The following is a 25611-nucleotide window of genomic DNA, read 5'->3' on the forward strand; positions in this document are numbered from 1 at the left end:
CCAATAATTGTCCAGACATCCCCTGTTATTTGAAGTTATTAAACATTCCAGGTTTGTTAATAACATAAAAACCAGTGTACAGATAGTAGGAAGCAGTATTTCATTGTAATAGTTGAATACAGGTGGTATGGCAATGTGACGTGAACTCTGTGACTTTGAGAGAGGTGTCATCATGGGTTGTCACATTGGTGGCATGTGCCATTGCCACTCTGGAGCATCCAAAATCAATGGTTGGTAATGTGATCAACAAATGGAGATGTTCGGGCATCACTAGTGCAGGAAAACACCAGGGTGACCACCGAAAGTGACTGACAGGGACGGGGGGGGGGATGTTAAAACGGGTGGCATGCAAAAACTAGCCACAATTGGCACAGACCATCCGTGATGAATTCCAGAACACCAGTATCACCATTGTGAGCACTAATACTGTACAAAAAGAACTCTGTTTATTTAGTTCCCACAGAAGAGCAGCGCCATCACACAATCTGAACATCACAAAAATGAACAAGGGGTTGTCTGGCCTGTTGCAAACAGCATGTGAACTGAACCAGTGTGAAACAGTACTCTCTGGAGTGATGAATCAAGGTTCATCTGTTTCCAGTCTGATGGAAAGGTGTGGAGGCAGCCTGGTGGACACTTGCTACCACAGTGTGTGTGTGTGTACCCATGGTAAAGTTTGGTGGTGAAGGAGTAATGGTGTGTGTGTGGGGGGATGCATTCATCTGGTTTGGAGTGGGACCACTGGTCATTGTTCATAGTTCCATGAAGGCAGTACCTTGATATTCTGGATAATCAGGTGCTGTCTACACTGGGGTTTTTATGGAATGGACCCATTACTATCAAGACAACAATGCCCCAATGCACAAAGCTGCAGCTGTTGTGGAATATTAAGAGATAAGTATTAAATGACTGTCCTGGCCTGTGCAGAGTCCTTACCTCAACCCCCATCAAAAACCTTTGGGACAAATTGGAATGGCGATTAAAGTCCAGAGCAGCACATTCTTAATCTGTTGCTGAACTCAGAGCTGCTTTGATGGAGGAATGGCGACAAATTCCACCTGATGTCTGCCACACATTGGTAGAAAGCCTCCCTCAAAGGGTGCAGGAAGTGATCAAAGCCAAAGATGGAAGACTTTGATCACTTCCTGTGAAAGCTTTTTCAAAGAAAGTTGTGAAGTACCCAATACTAGGATTCGCTTGTTGGTATCAATTGTAAATTGCTAAAGTGTCCAGATAATTATTGGTAGATAGTGTATGTGGGAATAAGGTGATACTTCTTCCAAATTTTACCAATAGGTTCAGAGATACCAGAAATATAAGGGATTGGAACCCTGCAGTCTGTTGAAGAACTCTGATGGTGGGGACAGTTTATCTTTAGATGGTTAGATATCTTTAGATATCTAAAGACAGAGGGGACAAACTGTCCCCCTCTATCTTTAGCTGATGTTTACCAAATTCCTTGTATATAGTTTGACATACTTTAGGCAGACAGGCCATTATGTGAAAAAAAGAATTAGTGAACATCAGTATTACAATGAATATGTGTAACCTCAAAAGTTTGGTCTGGCACAGCAAAGTATTGACACTAAATACAGTATCTGGTGGGATGAACTTCTTCTTCTCCACAGAAGCAGTTTTAAATATGAAAGCTTTTTCAAAGAAAGTTGAAGTCCTTTTATATCACCCTAACCTAAATCGGAATGATTCTCTCCACCCCCCCTCCCATTCTCATTTTATGTAAAAATCAAAAATAGTTTTGATATTATTTATTAATATTCATTTATAGCTTGCAACAACTGCTTTTAATTGGTAAATTGGTTGTTGTATGTACCTTATATTCCTGTTCTTTGATTTTCTTATTTCTACACACTGATGAAGTACTGTTATTTTCAGTATGAAATATCTATACCTTCATTAAAGTTAATTACTGTGTTATCATATAATTTGTTGTTTATAGTTATGCCACATGTACCTTTAAAGATTATACAATGTAAAAATGATTATACAATGTTTTATGTCACAACATTTTGTGACATAAAACTTGGTTATTTGGTAAAAATAATAATAATAAATGAATAAAAATAAATAAATGACTGATTTAATTATTAAGAGTCATATTAGTTAAGTTTTATTCTAGGTTGTTCACTGTGGTTGTGGTCAGTTGGCAAACTATTGTAGCAGGAGATGCATCCCAACAGTGGCAGCCAGTGAAAATTTTAAGTGGGGGTGCTGCATATACAAAATATCTTTTTCCTTAATCAGTAACGAATTTATTAATAAATAAATTTACATATTAAAAATTGCTTTATTAAAAATATTTCATTCTCACCACGAACAAACACCAATAATAAAAATTTTGTATCAATAGCAATGACAGGCGCAAATGAATATCAGCGTTAGATTGCATTGCATTTGTTTCGTGTAACGATAATCGAAAAAAAATATAATTCTTTTATTTTCAACAGTGACACTCGTCATAATTCAGCCTTGTATCTATAATAAATAATTATATGTTATTTTAACAAAATAAAATAATAGACAAAAAATAGTTCACCACGCCCATGCACCAATAATAAACGTTTCATATCTCACAGAAATAACGTGCGTATGGATACTAAAAATACACTGATGTTTGGGCAGTGTCCGAATGACGTAACGTGCAATGACAAGCGCCAATGAATATCGGCGTTAGATTGCAGTGCATTTGTTTCATGTAACGATAATTGAAAAAATATTATTCTTTTCATACTTTCAAACAGTAATACTCATCATAATTCGGCCTTGTATCTATAATAAATAAATAATTATATGTTATTTTAACAAAATAAAATAAGATTGACAAAAAAAAGTTCACCACGCACATGCACCAATAATAAACGTTTCATATCTCACAGAAATAACGTGCGTATGGATACTAAAAATACACTGCTGTTTGAGCAGTGTCCGAATGGCGTAACATGCAATGACAAGTGCCGACGAATATTGGCGTTAGATCGCAGTGCATCTGTTTTGTAATCTAAAGCATTAATCGAACAATTCCAATTATTAACTATTCAAACAATGTCAAAACAAAAGCTGTAACCTTTAACATGTTGTATTGCATTTATATAATGTTGTTAGCATTGTTATTATTTATAAACACAAACAAAATCAAAATTTTTCATTTTTTTCTTTGGGGATGCTGCAGTGGCGCAGTGCTTATGTACAGGCTGGCACTGCATCCCAATCAACTCACTTCTGTGATGCAGCATTCCATACAGTCAAAACAGAATTTTTACTGGTTGTAAAATTTAGAGATCCTAAAGTGAGGGGTCATAAAGCAGGAGGCTACTGTTTTATGCATATGTATATGCAGGACTGGCGCAAAGTATTTTTCTTGTGTGTGCGATTAATGTTCGGTGCCTTTCTAAAAATTTTTTTTTTTAATAAAGTGTGAATAAACGAACAGGAAATGAAAAACAAATGAAAACCGCTTTACAGTATAATGTTACCTACGGATTAGTCCTGCTTATACAAATTTTTTTCAAGTTATATAAATTTTCAAAATAATATAAAATAGTAATATAAAGTTAAGAGATTTATTCAAATATTCTTTACATTAATTTTGCTAAAAGGGACTCGTCTGACTTTCATTTTAGTGAAATCCTGTCGCAGTACATCAATGTTGATAGACTGAGCAATATTATTTTCTATTGAAATTAGTGCTAAACCATTTAGTTTTTCTTGACTCATGCTTGATCGCAGGTAGTTCCTTATTAATTGTAATTTAGAAAATGTTCTCTCTCCCTTAGCAACTGAAATGGGCAAAGTCAATAGTATTCTCAATGCAATCAGTGAATTTGCAAAGAGTTCTTCAAGGTTGCTGATTATTTTGTGTCGCTGACGCCGCCCTAACAGCTAGCTAATATAATAGGCTCAAATGTCGAGAAGAATGAGTTATCAGTAGTAAGCCGACTTTTAGGGTGGGACCACATGCATTCGATCCAATTAAAATTAGGATACGGCCCTTACACAGAACTCAACAATCAATCAAAACGGGCAAAGTCAATAGTATTCTCAATGCAATCAGTGAATTTGCAAAGAGTTCTTCAAGGTTGCTGATTATTTTGTGTCGCTGACGCCACCCTAACAGCCAGCTAATATAACAGGCTCGAATGTCGAGAAGAATGAGTTATCAGTAGTAAGCCGACTTTTAGGGTGGGACCACATGCATTCGATCCAATTAAAATTAGGATACGGCCCTTACACAGAACTTAACAATCAATCAAAATGGGCAAAGTCAATAGTATTCTCAATGCAATCAGTGAATTTGCAAAGAGTTCATCAAGGTTGCCGATTATTTTGTGTTGCTCACACTGCCCTAACAGCCAGCTAATATAACAGGCTCGAATATCGAGAAGAATGAGTTATCAGTAGTATGATTAAAATTAGGATACGGCCCTTACACGAAACTCAACAATTAATCATAAGTTGATTTATGATACATCGAAAAATGAAGAAGAACTATTTTAAGTATATTTTCGTAAATTTTAATAAAAGATTAGTGATATAATCGGGTCCAGGATACAATTTCAGAATTTATTTGTTCGTTTCCGGGAAGATCTGAAAGGGCCGAACGGAAGACGACGTACATTCATAATTATATGTACCATTCGTTGTTCGTTTAAACTCTTATCTCATATTTTTTGAGATCTTTTAGGTGCCTTTTCTTCTGCAGCGGCTGTGTATATTGCACACTTTGCACATGCCACCAGCCAGACCTGTGTATATGTGTGTATAAAATTTCTGGTTTAAAAATATGATATGTATTTAAATATGATATATTAAAAATAAATAAATTCTTCAATTTCATGACTGCTAGTACAATACCTGAAGTTCTTTTGTTCTTTTCTCTAAAGCTTCATCCTCTCGAAAAAGTGCAGATTTTCTGCTCAGCAGTTCTTGTCTTACAGCTTTTTCATGTTCATACAAGTGATCAAATTCCTCTAAGAGTTTTTGCTTCATATGTAGAATATCAGCTTCATGGCTTTCTCTTTCATGTTTCAAGGCTAATCTAATGTGTTTCTCTTTTTCAGACAGATCTTGCATTCTCTTAAAGTATTCTCCTGGATTTAATATTGGCAAAACATTATGATCATTATCTGTTGCACCACTGTGTCCAAGTGAGGTATAATATAAAGATTTTGAAGACAGTTGATCTTTATTTTTGTCATTTCCACATACTTGGCATATAGTTCTGTCTCCTTTAGCTAACTCATTAGTTATGTACAAGTCCATAAGAGACTTTATAAATATATATAGAAAGTTTTCATTTTTTGCTGATAAATACTTTTCAGTAATGAGCTTATAATGATTAGAATTCTGGGTAACCCCCATAATATAGAGTACATCATAGATGCTTAAGCCTCGCTTTGGAGTTGACATCAAACCAGACTCACTCATAAATGTTGATAGTGTATACTCATAGTTTTGTCTAAGGAGATAATCATGAACCAACCATTCTGAAACCTGCAAGAAAAATTTGATTTTCAGTATCATCCTTAAATACTGTACTTTCAGTATTTTAAATTCATATGAGAGTGTTAAATGATTTGCACAGAATACAGTATAATATTATAATATATATTATTAAATTTATCATTTAAAAACTTTGATTATTTTTATTTGCATATAATAATTACATCTTATTCACTAATTTCTTTTGTTGTTTTTCCATCTATATGAATATGAACATGCCATCCAGTATTCTACTGTAGAAATACCATAAAATATCTCCCAAATCAACATTCTGAATAGCTGGAATAATAACAAATTTTTCATTTTCATTTTTCAGTTAAAGGCTTCTTCACAGTCATCACTATGATGATAATTAAATAATGTGGCTACCATCAAAGCAAACAACAAAAAAAAGTGATCAATTGTTTATGCTGTTGAACACAGTCATGTTATCCTAGGAAGTCTTCAATGATAAATCATACAACAAACATTGCTCAAATTCATTTTTACCTCTCTAGATCATGTTAGTATTATGCATCATATTCACAATTGCCTAATTATAAAAAAAAGTTAAACTAGTATGTATCACATAACTTCACTGAGGTAAAGTCAAGTGGCACCAACCATTTGTGCTTTTAAAATAAATGTTCTGGAATCATAGCTTTATTTTTTAAAAAATTAATCAATGAAGACTTGTTATGCAGTTATTTCAGAATTAAATTATGGACTTTCAGAATATAATTACTGATAGTCTAATGGCATATTGTTATCTCAGATCTCAAAAATAAAATCTTGAAATTGTATATTATAAATTTTTATATAAAATTATTAAAAGCACATCAATCCTAATAAGTGGCATTTACTTATCTACATTTTATATATATGTTACCGCTAAAGCTCGAAAGCCGTTAATATGCACATTACCTAGCTAATCTGCAGATTAACTGATTTGCTCCGTTAACGTGCAGAATCAAGAGTTTTCCGCATTTTACCTAGGTAATGTGCACATTAACGGCTTCCGTATCGTTAAAGTTCAAAAGTTTGTTTCTCTCATTTCATAGCGGTAACATATATATATATATACCATATTTAAGAATACACACACACGCATAAATAATAGAGTACCCTATTTCATCACTGCAACAAAAAATGTAACATTTCATAAGAAGGTGACATTTTTCTGCAATGCATTTATCAAATATCACAAACTGGTTTACTGCCTACCTGAAGTGGCAGCAATCCCTTCTTTCCTCCACTGGTATCAAAAGGAATCTCTTGAGGAGAAGAATTTTTGTATAATTCTTGGGCAAGCTGATTTCTCAATTGGGCCTGTAGATGATTCAGTACACCTCTTTTTTGAAACCTCTCATAGAGCTTATGCTTCAGTTCATCTGCCGACAAATGCCTTTCCAATTCTTGTTTTAACTGATTATTTTGCTTCTCCATGTCTATTATTTTTTTTAAAGGAAACAGCAAAGAGAAGAAAAAAAATAATAATGAAGAATAGCTTAATTACAATAAAATTAGCTCGTTTATATATATATATATATATGTGTGTGTGTGTGTTAAAGATACCAAGCAATTTTATAAAAGATATAAGGAAAATTATTAGCTAAATCCTATAAAGTTTAAACTTTTAAATAATCACTGATAACAGTCGTTATCAGTAATTATTATTATTATGTGACACCTCCAGGGAGTCCAAAGACTCATTGAGGGAGGCACCTACTCTACAACTCTGTTTTCACCACTCAATTCGCCAACTATAACGAATCACAACTACCATCATCAACACCAAGGCCATTTACTATCCATCAACATTAGTGCTGTTCACAATCACAAACATCCATGCCCACGGTGGGATTCGAAACCACAGTTTTTTGGCTGGAGAGAAGATATGCTAACAACTTGGCCAACCAGGCTGGCATTATCATTATTATCAATAACAAGTAAACATTACCAGTAACTATTTTCTCTATATTTATTATAATTTAATACAATTTTGTGGTAAAACATTTTACTGTCATAAAGTTTTTCTATCAGAATTTTTTTTTTATGACACAAATCTCTATATGGTTATTTTTACATGCTGATAATGAAAAATACTTTTTTTTTCTTTAAACAGAAAGCACTATCAGCTCCTTCAAATGGCTTGTCACTGAACTGAATCATATTCCAATATCACTTAAAAGGCTACTATTTTTTTTTTTTAATGTAAAACATTTTTAAAAATGTTTATAAAATTTAGATCCTTCTCAGTGAAAATGTGACCTCTATGTGTTACAAGAATTAATGCAACATTCATACTAAATGATGAATTAAAGCAATCAGATGCATAATGAGAAAAAGATAGATGAGATTGCTGGTACTGGCCTTGTTTTTGCATTTTGACTACAAAGGCATGGTAACAAGCCTTTTACAATGTTCATTAATAATCTTCAATTAAGATGATCCAGATAAACAATAACAAATCTCAAAGTGGTAAAGCTAGTTAATGAGATGTTAAAACTATGGAAGCAGAATACATCTCACATCTTTATCATCATGATCCTGATGATTTTGCATTTACAATTCCCCCTGACACACACACACACACACAATGTCTTCAACTTTTAGCAACAATCACAGAGCAAGTAAACATTATCTGTTCTATTATTTGACTTTTTTGCAAACCTTTTATTATCTGCATATTCACTAATCAATCTAATACACAACAATTACTACATGAAATTTAATATAATATAATATGGATATTAATTTGACAGTACAACTTATAAAATTTTCTCTAAGATTCTATTTAAGAGACTTTGTCCCTATATAGAAAATGTTACTGGCAATTATCAGTGTGGATTCAGTAAAGAAAGATCTACAAATGATAATTTTTAAGATATGCCAATTACTTGAAAAATAATGAATATGGAATTGAAACATGCCACTTTTTCATATATTTTAGAGCTGCATATGATAGCATAGATAGATCTAACTTATTTATTGCAATGGAGGAACTACAGATTCCACGAAAACTTATTGCTTTAGTTAAAGCTAAAATGAGAAATATTTGTTGTCAGATCAAAATTCAGAACATGTTGTCTGATCCAATATATATAAAAAATGGTGTTCAACAAGGGGGTGGCTTAGCTTGCTTACTGTTTAACATAGCACTTGAAAAGGTTTTCAGAGATGCTGACATTAATACAAGGGGAACTATTTTCTACAAATCAATACAAATTATGGCATATGCAGATGATATCGACATTATAGGAAGGACACGAAAAGCAATGGAAGAAACTTTCATCAGTTTAGAAAAGGCAGCAAAGAAGATGAATTTGCAGATTAAACCATGAAAAAACAAAGTATATTCCAGTAACTAGAAAGATTTGTGATAATAATCCTTCTCAAATTTGAAATTGGTTCCTATAAATTTGAAATTGTACACAGTTCTATATACTTGGGATCAGAAGTTAATTGTAAAAATGATATCAATACTGAGATTCAGAGACGTATTCTTTCCACAAACAGATGCTTTCTGTGAACTTAGAAAACACCTAAAGTCTCATCTGATCTCAAGAAAAACAAAGATAATAATGTACAAAAGTGTTACCTTATGCTTCTGAAAACTAGGTATTATCAAACGTTTATCCTAAGTATTATCAATGGTAGGTTTTCTAGGTCTAGGAATGATTTCTAGGTCTGAAAGAGTTCTCAAGATATATTTTTGGAGCAGCACAAGAGAATGATGAGTGGAAGAAAAGACATAACCATGAACTATACAGATTATTTAATGAGCCAGACAATATTAAGTACATAAAAATAAATCAATTAAGTTGAGCTGAACACATTATATGCATAGATAGTAATAGAATAGTTAAGAAGATGTTTAATGCTAAGACGGAAGGGAAACGAAAAATTGGAACACTGGAATATTGGGAGATATTAAGGTTTTAGGAGTCAAAAAATTGGAGGAGTTTGACATTGAATAAGGAAGGCTGGCAGAAGTTTCTGAAGAAGGCCAGGGCCCATACTGTTGAGCCAATGATAATGATGATGATTAATATGACATCTCTGTGTGCATTACTGTCTCAGCTCTGATCAAGCTGTGGACCAAGTTATTACCATCTTTACCTTCAAAAAATTAACACAGGTATGTCAAATTAATATCCTTTAATTAAACTTCATTTAATTATATCTATTTTAACCTATTGCCAAAATAGCTTTCTTTTAATTTAACATGACATTATTTTAATTTTATATAATTTCATATAGAGTTGTTTCAAAGCCAAAGAATTCAAATTTGCAAAAGAACCAGAAAAATACCATGTGGACATAATTGGCATTGCTGAGACAAAGAAGACTAAAACAGGTCAGATCCTACTAAATAATATGTAAAAGGATGTTATATTCAGGCAATAATGATCAAACAAAAGAAGAAGTAGAGATAGCATTCAACACCAAATACAAATATAAACTTCTTGAATGGAAGGCAATTTCAAGTAATTATATGATCAAACTTCAAAATGAGGAAATAGATAATGAAACGTATTTGTACCTATGGTCACACAGAAGGTTCTCCTAAGGTTGAAGCAAAGGAATTTTTTGGATCATTAAAAAATGGAAAAAGTGGTCCTTTTAGAGAGATCTAAACAGCAGAGTTTAGATCTCTCTGAACTTAGAAAATCAATCCCAGTAGGCATACAGAAAGGTTCTAAGAAAATTTGCAGAAAGGGCAAGGATAATAATAATAATGGTAACTACCTGCTGGATTTCTGCTCATGAAATGGAGACTAGTCATTATTAACACTGTTTCAACATAAAGATGTACACAAGTTCACAGGGAAAGAAGATAAGAAAAGCCTCGTTGACTATGTTATTGTTGATAGCAATATCTTCATGCTGATTCAGGATACAAGAGTAGACAGAGTATTTGAAATTAAAAGTGATCATCACTTAGTTTTAAGTAGGAGTGGTTTGAAGACTCAGTAGCAGACTGATGAAAACACTGAATCATTCAGCTAGGGAGGAACATGATGAAGCTGTCTACAAAGATACACAAAATAAGAACAACAAGGCGGTCACAAAAATTTAAAGAAACAGTCATGGAAAAGAAAAAAGCATACCAAAAGATCCAAGCAAATAAGTCTGCAGGTGCTAAAACAATACAGAGATAAGTGTAACAGCTAAGACATATGAAAAGTAGCTAAACAAAAGTCATGGTAAGAATATAAAAGATAAACCTTAGGATGGCGGCAAAATGTTCTGGAGGCTACTGAAAAAAAAAGCTTGAAAATGGAGGAAAGTACTGTAAAAGGAATCAAAGATGATAATGGTAACATGAAAAATGACAATGAAGACATTCTAAAGATCTGGAGTAATTACTTTGAAAGACTGCTAAATGAAGTAAGCAATGATAGCACACTGGTAGAAAACATTCAAGAGGCAATCAGGAGTACATATCAATATTTGAGGTAGAAAAAAATGCTCAAATATAGAAATTAAAAGTTTTGCAGTAGCTACATGCATGGTCAGAGGCCTTGGTCAGAAGGTCAAATTCCAGATGATTGCAATAGATCTCTTGTGGTTCCCATCTACAAAAAAATTAGAATAAAACTAAATGAAAGAATTATAGAGTAATTTCTCTACTAAGTGTTTTAGGGTAAGATTTATGCAAGAATACTTAACAGGAAAAATTGTGGAAGATAAGCTTGGGGAAGAACAAGCTAGGTTTAGGTCAAATAGAGGTTGTCAAGATCAGATTTTCACTTTGCAACAATAGTTGAGAAATCATGGAAATATAACAAGGATCTGTATCTAAGTTTTGTAGATCTGGAAAAAGCAGTTGGGTTGATATAAAATCAAGTTTGAGACAAAGGCGTAAAACTATATAGCCGCTGTAGTGCAATTGGAAGAATAGCGAAATATAGCGCCCTTTGATTGGAAGAGACTTGGGTTCAATTCTTGTCGTGACGAGGAGAATCCTTCAGTTTAAGGTGAGTTAGCCAATCTCATATGGTGGTAGCATGGTTTTTTCTCCTGAAAACTCAGGTTTTTCATCCCACGTACAGACAAATTGGCCTTCAGCACACACAATTTACAGACAAAAAATACTGTTATTGGTGATGGCAGGCAATAGATGGCGTTGATGGTACTAGTGTCATAGTTAGAGAAGTAGCAGTGGAGAGGATGAGATGTAATTAGCGAAGCGAAGTGGTGTGCCCTCCCACAACGAGTCCTTGGACTCCCTGGAAGTGTCAAATAATAATAATAATATATGGATCACATTATGAAAGAAAGTGGCATTAAACATGATTTGGAGACATGAAATCTAGCTCTTTGCTTTATGCAGATGATGTTGTACTCCTAAATACATTTAGTGCAGGTGTCCAGGTTCTCTTATTAACTCGAATAACAGCTGTAACACATTTGGCATGAAAATTAGCAATAAAGAGAACAAAATTATGAATATATGTAGAAAAATAGAAAACTTCAGCTGCATTCTGAATGCAGAATCTATAGAACAAGTAAAATATTCCAGCAATTTAGGCAGAGTGTTTAACAAAGATGGCAATTGAGCATGGAAATAAACGGAAGCAAAGCTGTTATGTCAGGAAGCAGGGTGAATAAATTTATAAAATAAGAAAGAGATTAACTGAAACACTAAATTAGTAGCATACAAGACTGTGTTCAAGCTAGTTTTAGTTATGGATCCAAGAGTTGGCTTAGAAATGAAGCACTTGATCAAAGATTAGACATTACAGATATGAGTTCTAGGAAAAATTATGGGCCTGAATAGATGATGGAGGTAGTATCAACACTACCTCCATCATCAATTTGCATTGTCAAAGGAGCTGCAGTTTCATTACCAATTCTTCAGTGGCAAAATCATGTTAAAAATGAAGATATTAGGAGGGAAACTGATATGGTTTGCATTCAAGAATATGTCAGCAGGGCTAATCTAAGGTGACATGTCACTTAAACAGAATTGGAAAAGAAAGTGAGCAAAACAGGTAACTGATACAATAATGGCAGGAAAAAGATCCAGAGGAAGATCAAGGTTTTGGGAAATGGATTCAGTCAGAAGTAGTAAACTGAAAATGTTGGCTATGAATAGTGGAGTGCTGACATGTAAATTGACTAATTTGGAGGAAAACTGTTGATAGGAGATATTAAATCACCTAATAATGTAAACTTTGTCATTTGGTACTCTCATAGTAACCTGTACATTCCTCGAGGGTACATATCAGGAAATTGATAATGGTCATTTCATACTGCTATTTTATTTTATTATAAGGGCTCCCTTCAGAGAAGCCAAGAACTTGTGTTAGGTCTGCTCAACCCACATACTACTTATTCTACTTCTCCTTAAATTCTTCAAAGGTGCACTCATTACTTATGTGAATTTTAGTGATGTGCAATCAGGTATACATCTCAAAGAATCAGTTCTTTATATTTTAAGCTAATAAATGTTTGTTGTTCCATTATTTATATCAATTGAAATGTACAGTATAAAAACATGGTTTCATTGAAGTCTTTGAATGTATTAAAAGATTTTACAGGATTTACAGATTATACTAGATAAATATTAAAAGATTTTAATATTTCTCTAGTATAAAACTAGCATGCATCATCATACTAGCACAATAACTATTGATACTATTATTTTCAAATCAAGTCAAGCAAACAATTATACTGGAAATGCATAGTGACCTCTTCCTCTCTCTCTCAAAAAGTCTCCGTGTTAACTCTGATAATGCTAATATAACACAGGAGGAATATAAGAAGTCAAATCCTTCATGAAGTTTCATAAAGATTCAATTAAACTGCATTTCTACTTGCACCAATTTACTGGGGAAAAAATTTCAATTTGATTGCTTCAATATAATACATGCTCAATAAATATTCTTCATATTTTAATTGGTCAAGAATGGGAAGTGTTTAAAATATAGAATATTAGTCAAATATTAATTCATTGTTCTATATTATCCGAGTTATCCACTTCTTGTCAAGTTACTCAAAGGGTGATAAAAAATATTGAACATGGTGTCTCATCATTATTGGAAGGAGCTGCAGTTTCACCTTTTACCAATCCTTCACATCAAAGCAACAAATAGTAGTTCCATGATGATGTATTCAGATACATCCAAATGGCCTACTGCTAATGCAACAGATTATCATCATGGTGGTTCCATGAAGAATAGTGAAACATTGCACCCTTTGATTGGAAGAGACTTGGGTTTGATTCTCGTTGTGACAAGGGGAAATCCTTATATGGGCTTTTTCAGTTGAAGGTGAGTTAGCTGATCTCATATGGTGGTAGCAAGGTTTTTTCTCCTGGAAACTCGGGTTTTTCATCTCACGTACAGACAAATTGGCCTTCAGCACACACAATTTACAGACAAAAAATACTGTTGTTGATGATGGCAAACAATAGATGGCATTGATAGTAGTAGTGTCATAGAGAACTACAACACTACTACCATCCTGCAAGCAGGCAAACCGGTCCCGTGAACACACAGGGATACAGTCAGGAATACTTCGAGGCATAGGGGTGACCATTCTATCCTCATATTTCGGTTATGAAATCCAAGTATGCTTGGAGGGTTGTGGGCCTTAAAGGCCTGTTAAAGCCATTGAGATAGATAGGTTCCAGGATCAGGAGTTTCAACTACAAGGTCAGAATGTCACTCAGAAGAAGGTACATGAATCGGTTCATTATCTTTGGAAATCCTTGTCACAACATCAGTGTGAGGTCTGCTGCAAATACTAGTAAACCAACCAGAAGCATCACATGAAACCACATGCAAATATCAGATGTGAATCTTCATGTTGCCATATGTCGGATCCAGGAATGAAAGTGGAGTTGAAGATGAGGCAAGAGATGAAATGCATATGAAATGAAATGATAAGAATGATGGACATGCATGGAAAAGAATGGAAGGAAAGATGCAAAAGAGGCAACAAATGATTGTAGATCACTCTGTATACAGATTCCATTATTTGAAGTGTGGCAAATGGAAAGGTATACGAGGTTTGTTTTCTTGGAAGTAGAATGAGCAGAGTGATTGAAGCATTGGATATGAGGAATAAGAGAGCAAAAGAGCTGGTGGTCGTAGGGATGAATGATTTGAGTAGAAACAAGGAAAATGTCAAACTGGATATCAGGAGGTTGTTGCTGGAAGGAAAGATAATGACTGAGTGAATAGGAGATCTGAGGTAGTGTGAGGTGATGTGAAAAAGCAAGAAATGAAGGTATGGAAGCTTGTGAATGGAGAGTTGAGTAGCATGAGTAAAGGAAATGAGAGAAAGTCAGAGTGGATGAGGGGGAGACTGCATGAAAAGTGTGAATACCGGATTTAGAAGTCAGTGTATCAGTGGGGGAAAAAAAAAAAAAAAAAAAAAGATTAAGATGGTCGAGGATGGGAGCAGAGTTTGGATCTGAGGAAAGTTCTAGAATTGTTGATAATATAGAAGAGAATGAGGAAGGTATTGGGACTCCTCAATGTGACTCCAAAAGTGATGTTAAGAGGCCTTATAGAATCAGAAATGATTTATGTTTTTTTTTTTTTTTTTTTACTAATCCCTCGATGAGTCCTTGCACTCCCTGGAGGTGTGATATAATACTAATAATAATAATTACTAAATTCTGAATGGCATATCTCATCTTTTGTTGCTTGTGTCTCATTCTTCTGAAATTTGTTTCTTCCCCACTTCTTTCTCTCTACCTTATTCTAAACAACTATTAATTATACTATTATGCCGCCTACTTCATTAAACAGGTAACTGTAATACTGTTACAGTTTAAAGTAGTATTTAATTATTATATAAATAAACACACTAGTTTTGAACAATAATTATGATCTGCAAGGATAATGATAAATTGTATATATATATATATATATATATATATATATAAATAAACACACATGGTTCTACAAATATGCTCTCCCATGATGAGTAGATTTTGCTAGTTAGTGAGTAGCTGCAGATTGGACAATATATATATATATATTTTTTTTTTTTTATTTTAATTTTATGAAAAAAATTTCTAAAAATGTTTTTTCTTTATTTTTCTTTTTACTTTAAGAAAACATAGAAGAATATGCTTAATATAAATGTCCATTCTAGTAACAATTTATATTTTCCAAAAGGTTAATGTTGATTTTTACTGTTTTTCCTATTCTTATTATTTATTGACTCTTCTTGGATTGGTTCTCACAATGGAAATATTCTCCAACCAATTTCATAGCACCATCAATCTCTTTATGGAACTCTTACTGGCTCACAGGGACATATTGAAAATGAAGGGGGGGGGGGGCTTTGAGCAAAGATTTTTTTTTTTTTTGGTATTTTGCGTAATTTGTCAATTTTATTATCAATAAAATAATGAATATACAGTTTATATTGGGCATTTTTAAAGGATAGAAATGAAATAATCATGTTTAAATCGTATATATGTAAATACTGTCACTCTCAGAAGAAGAAAAAAAGTAAACCACGGATTATAATAACATTTTTTACCTTGTGTAAATATGAACCAGAACTGTAAATTATTACTATGATTATTATTAATAAAAATAGACGAATTTTACTTTTATAATAACTGGATTAATTATGTGCAATTATAAACATTATAATATATAGTAAACTACTTTTACGAAAATTGGTATCGATTTCTTTTAATGGTATATGCATTTATTTCGGAGATTAAAAAAACCCTTAAAAATCACTGTTAAAAAACTTTTAAGCTGTTTATTTTCATTAAATTCTTGAAAGGAATCTTCAGAAATGTTAAATTCAAATGGTGTATTTAAAATCAGACAATTTCCTATCCTATAACCTTCGGAGGCGTTTCCTTCCCCACCAAGTTTCTCCTACTATTTACAAATTCCAGAAGTTCTTTTTCGCAGTATTGCGGAAGAATCTGATTCAAATGAAGCTCTTCACGGAAAATAGAAAGCGGAGAAGAATCGTAGTTACTCAATTCAAACAATTATATTGCTGATAATATTTCAAAAATCAGTTTTCAAGTTCGATATTTGGGTATCTGATATGCTACGTTTCGCATTTAAAGGGGAATGATTCCAAGTAACTAGACCATAAAATTTCCATAACATTGTATGTTATGGAAATTTTGAAAATTCCAGGAGAATAATGTAAGATACATACGGATCGATAAAGAAAACCTTCAACTGTAATATAATAAATATATGAACTGAGCTGAGAAGTTCTCGTTCTTCCAATCAACTGCATGCATTTGTTCCAAATTTTGAAGAATATTAGCACTTACCAAATGCCTAATTATGAACTATAACAGCTGGATCAAATGCATAATTAAAACAGAAATAAGGATAATCCTTCAAGATATTCCTACAAATTGCAATGCTATTCTGAATTTTTTAAATGGAAAAAAGAAATGTCAGCTTTGTTGTTTCAAAAAGATGTGTACCCGAACATCCACATTTGAACAGGCTGATCTAAAGCGTCATATGTTTACATCGTATTAAGCGCCATCTGATCAAAATCATTTTAGAACAAACAGATGATTAGAGGAATAAAAAAGTTCTAAGAGCGGTCTCACCCCCCCCCCCCCTAATAGCATTTTTAAAACCCTTTATACACTTATGATAATATATACAGAGTATTAACATATGTATACAATAAAAATGATACTATTATCGTTACATTTTTTGTTAACACTAAAAAATGAATAAAAAGTGCTAAATAAATTTTGATTATATAAAGAAACCTGTGGAGAATTCATGACTAAATAAACACACGTAAAACCACAGTTTTTTAATACGTAAATATTTCGACTTAAGTGTTTTAGGACATTCTCAAAAATTTAGCATCATCAAATCACTGGTAACCAGAGCACACAGATTTTGCTCCTCTGAGGAATCTCTAAAACAAAAATTGGAAATAATTAAAAACACAGCCATTCTAAATGGATACAATCCTAAAACTACTCAAAATATCATCAGAATATTCCCACACTGTATGTCAAAGGCATCTCAGAGCGACTTTCAAAAATTATGAAAAAATACTATCTTGCTGCGACCTACAAACCCATCAACCAGATCTACAACTTGTTACCTTCGCCTAAAGACAAACTCCGACCTCTGTTACTACCTGGCGTGTACGAGGTACCATGCTCCTGTAAACTGTTGTACTATGGGCAGACCTGTTCTTAAACGCATCTCTGAACATCAAGACCACACTGTCTCATCAAGCTGCAGAAATCCAGCCTCTCCCAACACGGAGTTGAAAACCCAAACCATAGGATCCACTGGGAAAAGACCAAACTTCTACACAGATCTTCATACAAACATGAATGTTTATATAAAGAAAGTGCTGAAGCCCTACTTCACAGACCCAATCTAAACCACAACGATGTCCTTGCCATACCTAAAGTATGGGAAATTGTCATACAAAATTGTGTAAAATAATTCAATTTTAATTTTAATGTAATCTAAATAATCTAATGTTTTTTTTTGTTTTTTTTTTAACGCTGGGAAGTGCTGCTGCACGCATTTGAATTCCATTGTATTCATGCGCCCTATCTGTATGTTATTCCTAGTACTGTTCTCAACTGTACTGACTATGTCCTAAGACACTTAGGTTGAAATATTTACGTATTAAAAAAACTTATTACTGTGGTTTTATGTGTGTTTATTTAGTCGTGCTAAATAAATGTTAAATAAAAATACATGCATATTAACAACAACATTGTTATTATTAATGCTGTATTTTTCCATATTTACAGTGCAATATTTACAATAAAGGATACCTTTATCATTTTAATAATATTGTCTGGATGAGGTATAATACTATTGCATGCTCGAAGCTGGTGTTTTGATGAGACAGTATGTAAGGACCATGTTGATTCAGCTGCTTATTAGTTTATTGGCTTGTGGCTGTGTTGATAATACTGTAGTTCAGATATATACCGCTGCATCAGCATGAAGACACACACACACACACACACACACACACACACACACACACACACACACACACACACACACACACACACGAAAAATATATATATACCTTGAAATATGATGTTACATCACTGGACTGGACATTAATAGTGATAATAATTTTTCAAATATCAATTAACACTTTATTCTCTGTCAAATAAATTACTGAGATCTGAATATATATCCCAAAAAAACAACACTTTAGTCTTTTTGTCGGAGTATTCATCGCCATTCTATTAAAATCTATTCTACCAGGGAATAAAAGAAAAAATCAGAGCAAAATCAAAAATGAAATCACCAAATTTCATGGATCAGAGAAGCAAACACGTTTTACGAAAAAGTCGCAAAACTCAAAGCCAATACAAATCAAGACCTCGGAAAACATAAACAGGCTACCACAGTGAAAGTGAGTAAAAGTATCACACTTAAACACAGTATGATGGAACTCCTATTCTACACGTAAATATCAGTAGTATTCGAAAGTATTGACTAATGTTACAATTCCATCTTAATCACGATATTGACGTTATTAATATATTAGTATCTAGTTTGGCGAGTTCCAAACTTCCTACTACATACACACTGCCGATAAACAATAGGAGGTCTTGGGATACTAATATTCTCAAAAAAAAAAAAAAATCAGCTAACGCCTTTTTATTCCCGTATATACGGGAGTAGGCGAGGCCATTTAGCCCTATCTAACTTTTTGGAGACTGAGTGGGCAGTTCAATCTCCACTGGAACCCAATCAGAGACAGATGGCCCAAGGCTATCACTAATTAAGCGGTACGCAGTGAAGAGAGACGGCTCAAATGTGCCGCCATCTCGTGGTCTCTAACCCTAACACAATATATTTAATGTCTGAAATAATGTGGGTTCTACGGTCGATTTTCTTGAGTTTACAGGACGAAAAACCCGAGTTTCCGGGAGGAAAAACCTGCTTGCCCGTGCCAGAGATCGACTAACTCGGGAACCGGTCGAAAAAAGGCTTAGAAAAATTTCCTCTAGTCGCCGACTAGACTCGAAACCAAGACTTCCTTCGTGCGGCCTAGCGCGGTGGTGTGCTAATATTCTCAAAACAAAAATTAATTGTACTGTAAATTTAAACATGTCTAAACATTAAATCTGCATTGAACTATCCATGCACTTTTTCAACAGAATCGGGTGTTTAATGTTATAATGTTATATATATATACTGTGTATATACTGTACAGGGTGTTCGGGATAAATTTGACATATTTATAATTAATTATATTTTTCCGTAAGTTACATGTATTAACACACACTTCTCTTCATTTAAAAGTTTGGACCCTTCTTCATTCATATACAAGATGTCAGAAAGGATGGATAGCTGGAACCCACCTGAATCATGGAAGAGAATAACTTGTATCATGATGATTCGTGCCCGCCATCAAAATAAGGATATTACGACTGCTGCCCAATGCTCCCTGAATACAGTAAAAACAATCAGGCATGAACTAGAGACTTGCAATGGTGACTACGAGGATGTAGCAAGAAGAAAGATCCCTAGCAGACGATCTGATTGCGTTCGTACAGCAGAATTCCTCGCAAATCTGCAGGAACAGGTGTTGAAGAACCCTGGCATTGGAATTCGGGCTTTGTTCGTGGAGTTGCTAACTGTAGTCAAGCCCTGGATAACAAGGGTAGGCAATGGTAGGCCGTATGTATGGCAGCAGGATTCGGCCCCTTGCCACACCTCTGGGAAAAGTCAAAAATGGTTGTCTGAAAATTTCTACGACTTCACCAGTCCAAATGTTTGGCCTCCAAACTCCCCAGACCTTAACCCCATGGATTATTTTGTATGGAGCGCAGTTGAAAAAGACACCAATCGCACTTCCAGTAATACAAAAGCCCAGTTAATGGATAAAATTAAAACAGTTTTTGCGGCCCTTCCCAGGGAGACTGTAGCATCAGCTTGTTCGAGGTTCCGAAGCAGAATTGAAGCTGTGATCGATGCTAATGGTGGTTATTTTGAGTAAATCTTGTTGATAGTATTGTAATTAACTCTGCCTGTAATGTTTTTTTGTCAATTCATTAAATTTAATAGATACAAAGAAGATTTTCTTTTTCCTTACGAAACTGTCAAATTTATCCCGAACACCCTGTATATATATAAGCCGCCTAAGTTAACATGTTAGAATTTCTACAATAATAAGATGTTACAACCAAATTCTTAATAGTAACGGTGATATAACTTAAATTGCAAATACAAACCACAACAGCTTGCACATTAGTTAGGCCTGCTATCTATGTATAACTTGATACCAGCAATAACTTCGCACACTAGAGAAGAAATAGTTGGAAAGAAAATCACAGTGTACAAAGAAGCTGCACAGCAACAACTATAAATTGCAAAGTCTCATATTGTTATTTCACCACCCTAAAGTTACACAGTAGAACAAAATCCTTGCAATATTTCGAACCTGAAAAGTAGTACGATATAATAATAAACGGGGAAGTGGTTAACCAAGAAATAAGAAAAAAATGAGTGCAAACAAACTACATCAGCAGATTCTATGGATACGGTAGGGGAATAAATCAGCTAACACCTTTTATTCCTGTATAGGGAATAGACGAGGCCGTTTTAACCTTATCTAACATTTGGAGACTGGGTGGACAGTTCGATCTCCACTGGTAGCCAAGCAGAAATAGCTGGCCCAAGAATATCACTAATTTAAGCAGCCCGCAGTGGGGAGCCTGCTCAGCGGTTAGTAGATTTCTCTAGGTCGATTTTCTTGAGTTTATGGGACGAAAAACCAGAGTTTCCGGGAATAAATAACAGCTTGCCCGTGCCAGAGATCGACTAACTCGGGAACCGGTCGAAAAAAAAAAAAAAAAAAAAAGCTTAGAACAAGTTCCTGTAGAAATGAAAGATTTAACACCAGAACTTCTTGACTGTACTCCATCCATCTTACAAATTAATAATAAAAAAATCATGCAAAAAAGCGACAACAAAATCAAGCTACTATTTGTACTGCAACAGACAGGAAAGCACATGATTTCCCGTGCTGGCGACCAAATCGTACATTCTTCATTTCTTTCTCCCCTTCAGCATGAATCGACTATTCTTGGCAAGTCGCCATGCGAAGCTCTCGCAAAAGTGAGCGTACGGTACCAAAATCATGAAAACATGTCTTCCATGCCTTTGCGAATGGTGTTGTGTCACTGCTTAATCTTAATCTTTTAAACGAATTGTAAGCATGCCCGTCCCTCCCTCTCTCCCTCCCTCCCACATCCATAACAAGGGTATTCCACGCTCATTTTACACTCTGTTTTACTTTAAAAGTTGCTCAGTGATAAATTAAAGAAATATGAGCTTCGTAGACGAATAAGCATAAGTGAGAACTCTTCCAGACTGAGTTAGTGTTACAGTATTTCTTGATGCAAGCAGGTTAATATGTGTTCCGATATAATCAATCCATGCTATCCATAGTAGCTTTTTTACTGCTTGGCCGATGGAAATATATTGCCTATTGTGTCAATGAACGATGTTAAATTGATTCTCATTGCTCTATTTTCTTTTTTTTTTATATTAAATGTCGTAACATTACTATGTATTATAATAAAAAAGTAATATATAGAATCTTCTGTACTACTGGACTGCTTTCTCAGCTGCGGAAGGTTGCCATCATTTGTAACTTGCCATTTGCACTTTCTTTTCTCATTTCTCTTTTACCCTATCTCTCTCTCTCTCAAGTCATCTACATTTTTTTTTACTTCGTATTGAGCTACTGTTCTGTATATATTCAGATATGCAAACCACACCAGAATGCATATCAACATTTGCATTTTGGGAGCGATTATGTGTCTAATTTGGAACAGTTTCACTAAGATAATTAATTTCTTTTAAAAGTAGATAATAGACTAGTTTACTTCATATCATGATCCACATAATGACCAGGATGTTTCACTCTTGTGACGTATGTTATGAGAGTAACGAGAATTTTTTCTTCTAGACCTGCAATCTGTTTCATGGCAAATTATTGTCTTTTCAGTAGTTGGCTTTTGAAACTTAGGATATTTAATCAGAGTGATATGTATCCTTCTTTTGTTCGGTTGAAGGGAATTATTACGGAAATGCTTAATGTTGATTTGTATTTTCTGTACTTGTCCTATTCTAGAGGTTAGTTTGGGCTATAATCTGTACCCTGTCATTTGCATATTGAAGTAGGTGGCACGGGATGTATGGATATCATCCTGTAAATATGAAATAGCGTATGAAACAACGACTTCTTATGACATGCCACAGTGTTTCTATGCACTGACTTATCCGTCTGCTCTTGTCCATCGATTTTTTCAGAGAGGTAGTTATGAACATTTAAATAATTTTCAGCGCTCCTTATTATTGTTAGTTTTCTAATTAGAATTAGGTGATCTATTGTATCAACAGCCTTAGTTAAGTCTATAAGGATGAGTATAATATTCTTGTTCTTTTCAAGAGAATTATTCATTTAGTCTGCAAATTCCATGAGTACGTTAGTTGTGCTTTTCCCTTTCTGGAAACAACTTGGATTCATTTAATCCTTTTGAAGGTAACCTTGAATCTGTTTACAATTTTATCCATTATTTTTTCAGTGTAGGGAGACTTGAAATGAGAGGATAGTTGTTCATGTCTCTTTTTTGTTTTCATGTTTATAATCTGAAATAATGATAGCTGTTTTTAATTAAAGAGAATGATTTTCTGTCTAGAATGTTGCATTAATAGCTTTCAAAGGATGTTCCTTTTTTAAAAGGCTAAAGGCAATTCTTTATAGTAGAGGATCACTGATTCCATCGAATTCTGGACTGGTTTGTTTTCTGATAACTTCAGTTACCAACAGTATTTCTTTTTTTTTTTTTTCTATTGCTCCTGCTTGTAACTGAAGAAAAGATCATGAAACGTTTCTCTCTGTAAGAGGTCATCTTGCTCAATCGAGAGATATCGGGATGGTTCGGTTTTATTTTGCAATATTATTTGAAAAGCTGGTTTTTCTTCTGAAAACTTGGATTTTTCGTCCTGTAAACTCAAGAATATCAACCTTAGAACCCTCATTATTTCAGACAGTAACATATCCTGTTAGAGTTAAGTACCAAGAGATGACAGCACTTGTTTGCCGCTCTCTTCATCGGTGGCCGACTATAATTAGTGATAGTCATGGGCCAGCTATCTCTGATTGGCAATCTGTGGAGATTGAACTGCCCACTCAGTCGCCAAAAGCTAGATAGAGTTAAAAGCCTCGCCTACTCCCTATAAGGGAATAAAATGTGTTAGCTGATTTTTTTTTTCATTTCTAATATTTGTGTCTTGAAGAAATTTTTTGACATTTTTATAAATGATATAATAATAATCTGCTGCAGTCTTTTATTTCCCTATATGGTAGGCGAGGCCGTTTAAGCCTTATCTAACTTTTGGAGACTGAAGGGGAAGTTCAATCTCCACCGGTAACCAACCAAAGCTAGCCCAAGACTATTACTGATTTAACGCATCATCAAAGAAAATCGACTCTAGAACTCCATGCTGTGTCAGACGATAACTATAGTGTTGGGATTAGAGAGCACAGGATGGCCGAACTTGTCAGTTGTTTCTTCACTGGATGCTGCTTAAATTCAGTGATAATCTTGGACCAGCTGTAAAAACTCGATTATAGCTTAAATATTCCAAAGCACATTACATCGATTTTTTACTTAGGTCAAGTCCCATGAGAATGTTGTAAAAATAACTTGTTTGTCCCTGTATATTTTGTACTAGATATTTTTGTAAATAACCCTTTGGAAGTTAACTGTATATACTCCTTTAATAAGAATATTTCAGAGTTTTAAAAAACAAGGCTATGTTTTGCCACCGGAGCTGTATGAAATAGATCTACATGGCGGCATAAGAAAGGTTGTTTATGAAATTTTGTGTGTATGCGAAAGGCTTACAAGCTTTGCACGTAAACACCTCCGAAGTCAGTCTGAAAGGTTCAAACAACTTTCCGATGGCCAGAAACTTAAATCAAAAGAAAGCGGAGGAGAACAGAAAGCGACCCGAACTTGAAACTTAAGATGAAAGAATCATGCCGAATTCTTCGGGGATTACAAATTTCGTGCGAGGTCTCAGAGAAGGACAAATAAAAAGGGACTGAGGCAAGCATAAATGATTCCCGATTCGACACGTCGCTAGAGAGAGAGAGAGAGAGAGAGAGAGAGAGAGATGACTTCCAGGCCAGAGAGAGAGAGAGAGAGAGAGAGAGAGATGACTTCCAGGCCAGACAGAGAGAGAGAGAGAGGGCTTCCAGATATTGCCAAAGAAGGAAAGGCTTCCAGTCATCACGAGAGAGAGAGAGAGTGAACAGATTCGGGAATCCATTAGAGAGTCAGTTGGCGGCAATTACGGTCATTGGAGGCGGCTGTTCGAGCTATTGGAGACGGCAGTTGTCCAGATATTTTCTGCGAGCCAAAGCAGAGGAGAAAAAAAGGCGATGTAAATTACTCGAAGCAACTTCGCTCGGAAGATTTTCTTTTTCGCCGTGGGAGAACAACCTTTTGCCGGTCGCAGTCAACCACTATTTTCCCGTTGAGATATATTACTGAAACCAGACATTCCCAAGGAAGCTCAAGATCTGAATTGAACGAAATGCCATAAGACTGTAGTGAAAGACTTTTGACTGAATGTGCAATGCTGAGTCTTTTGTAAGTTAAAACCTTTTGTATATTCCCTCTCATAGTAGATTGTAGATGGACTTTTAAGAGATTATTCAATAGTAGTAAGAATTGTCATTAAGAGAATCGATTGGCATATTGGAAGTTGATATAAATTTTGTAAAGATAACTTAACAGAGAGTTAGCTCACTTCTTTGCAAGTAAACTAGAAGTTTAATAAGTTGAATTTGTAAGCGGAGAGTAAATAAGATTGTGAGTTAAAGAAGTCAATTAGTGTTAAAGTAAATAGGTTATAATTTATGCTAAAAATTTTATATATGGATAGAGAAAGCAATCTCCCTAATGCCTAAATTTATGTATATTTCATAGTAATGTAAATAAATTGTTTTGTTCTTTTGTTTATTTTTACAACTGCACTGTTCCTAAATAAATCGGACTTGTGAGTGGGAAACTAAGTGATATAGCCAAAGCGTAAAGTTAAGTAAAAGAATAGACCACGA

General features: G+C 34.3%; 1 protein-coding gene across 1 annotated transcript in view; it reads right to left on the reverse strand.

Annotated features, from left to right (window-relative positions):
- The window catches only part of LOC150105838 (uncharacterized), a 62807-nt gene extending 45853 nt beyond the window's left edge, over positions 1-16954 (reverse strand). Inside the window, exons 1-3 of the mRNA XM_090394372.1 lie at positions 16778-16954; positions 6721-6944; positions 4870-5508 (exon numbers count right to left, since the gene is read on the reverse strand). Of these exons, the coding sequence (XP_090250498.1) occupies positions 4870-5508; positions 6721-6942 (861 nt within the window). The 5' untranslated portion in view covers positions 6943-6944; positions 16778-16954. The remainder of the gene's footprint in view (positions 1-4869; positions 5509-6720; positions 6945-16777) is intronic.
- Positions 16955-25611: the final 8657 nt, after the last annotated feature.

This window comes from Typopeltis vanoorti, chromosome 6, assembly GCF_054136105.1.
Source record: "Typopeltis vanoorti isolate ZY-2024b chromosome 6, IOZ_Tvanoo_1.0, whole genome shotgun sequence".
Classification (NCBI taxonomy): Eukaryota; Metazoa; Arthropoda; class Arachnida; order Uropygi; family Thelyphonidae; genus Typopeltis; species Typopeltis vanoorti.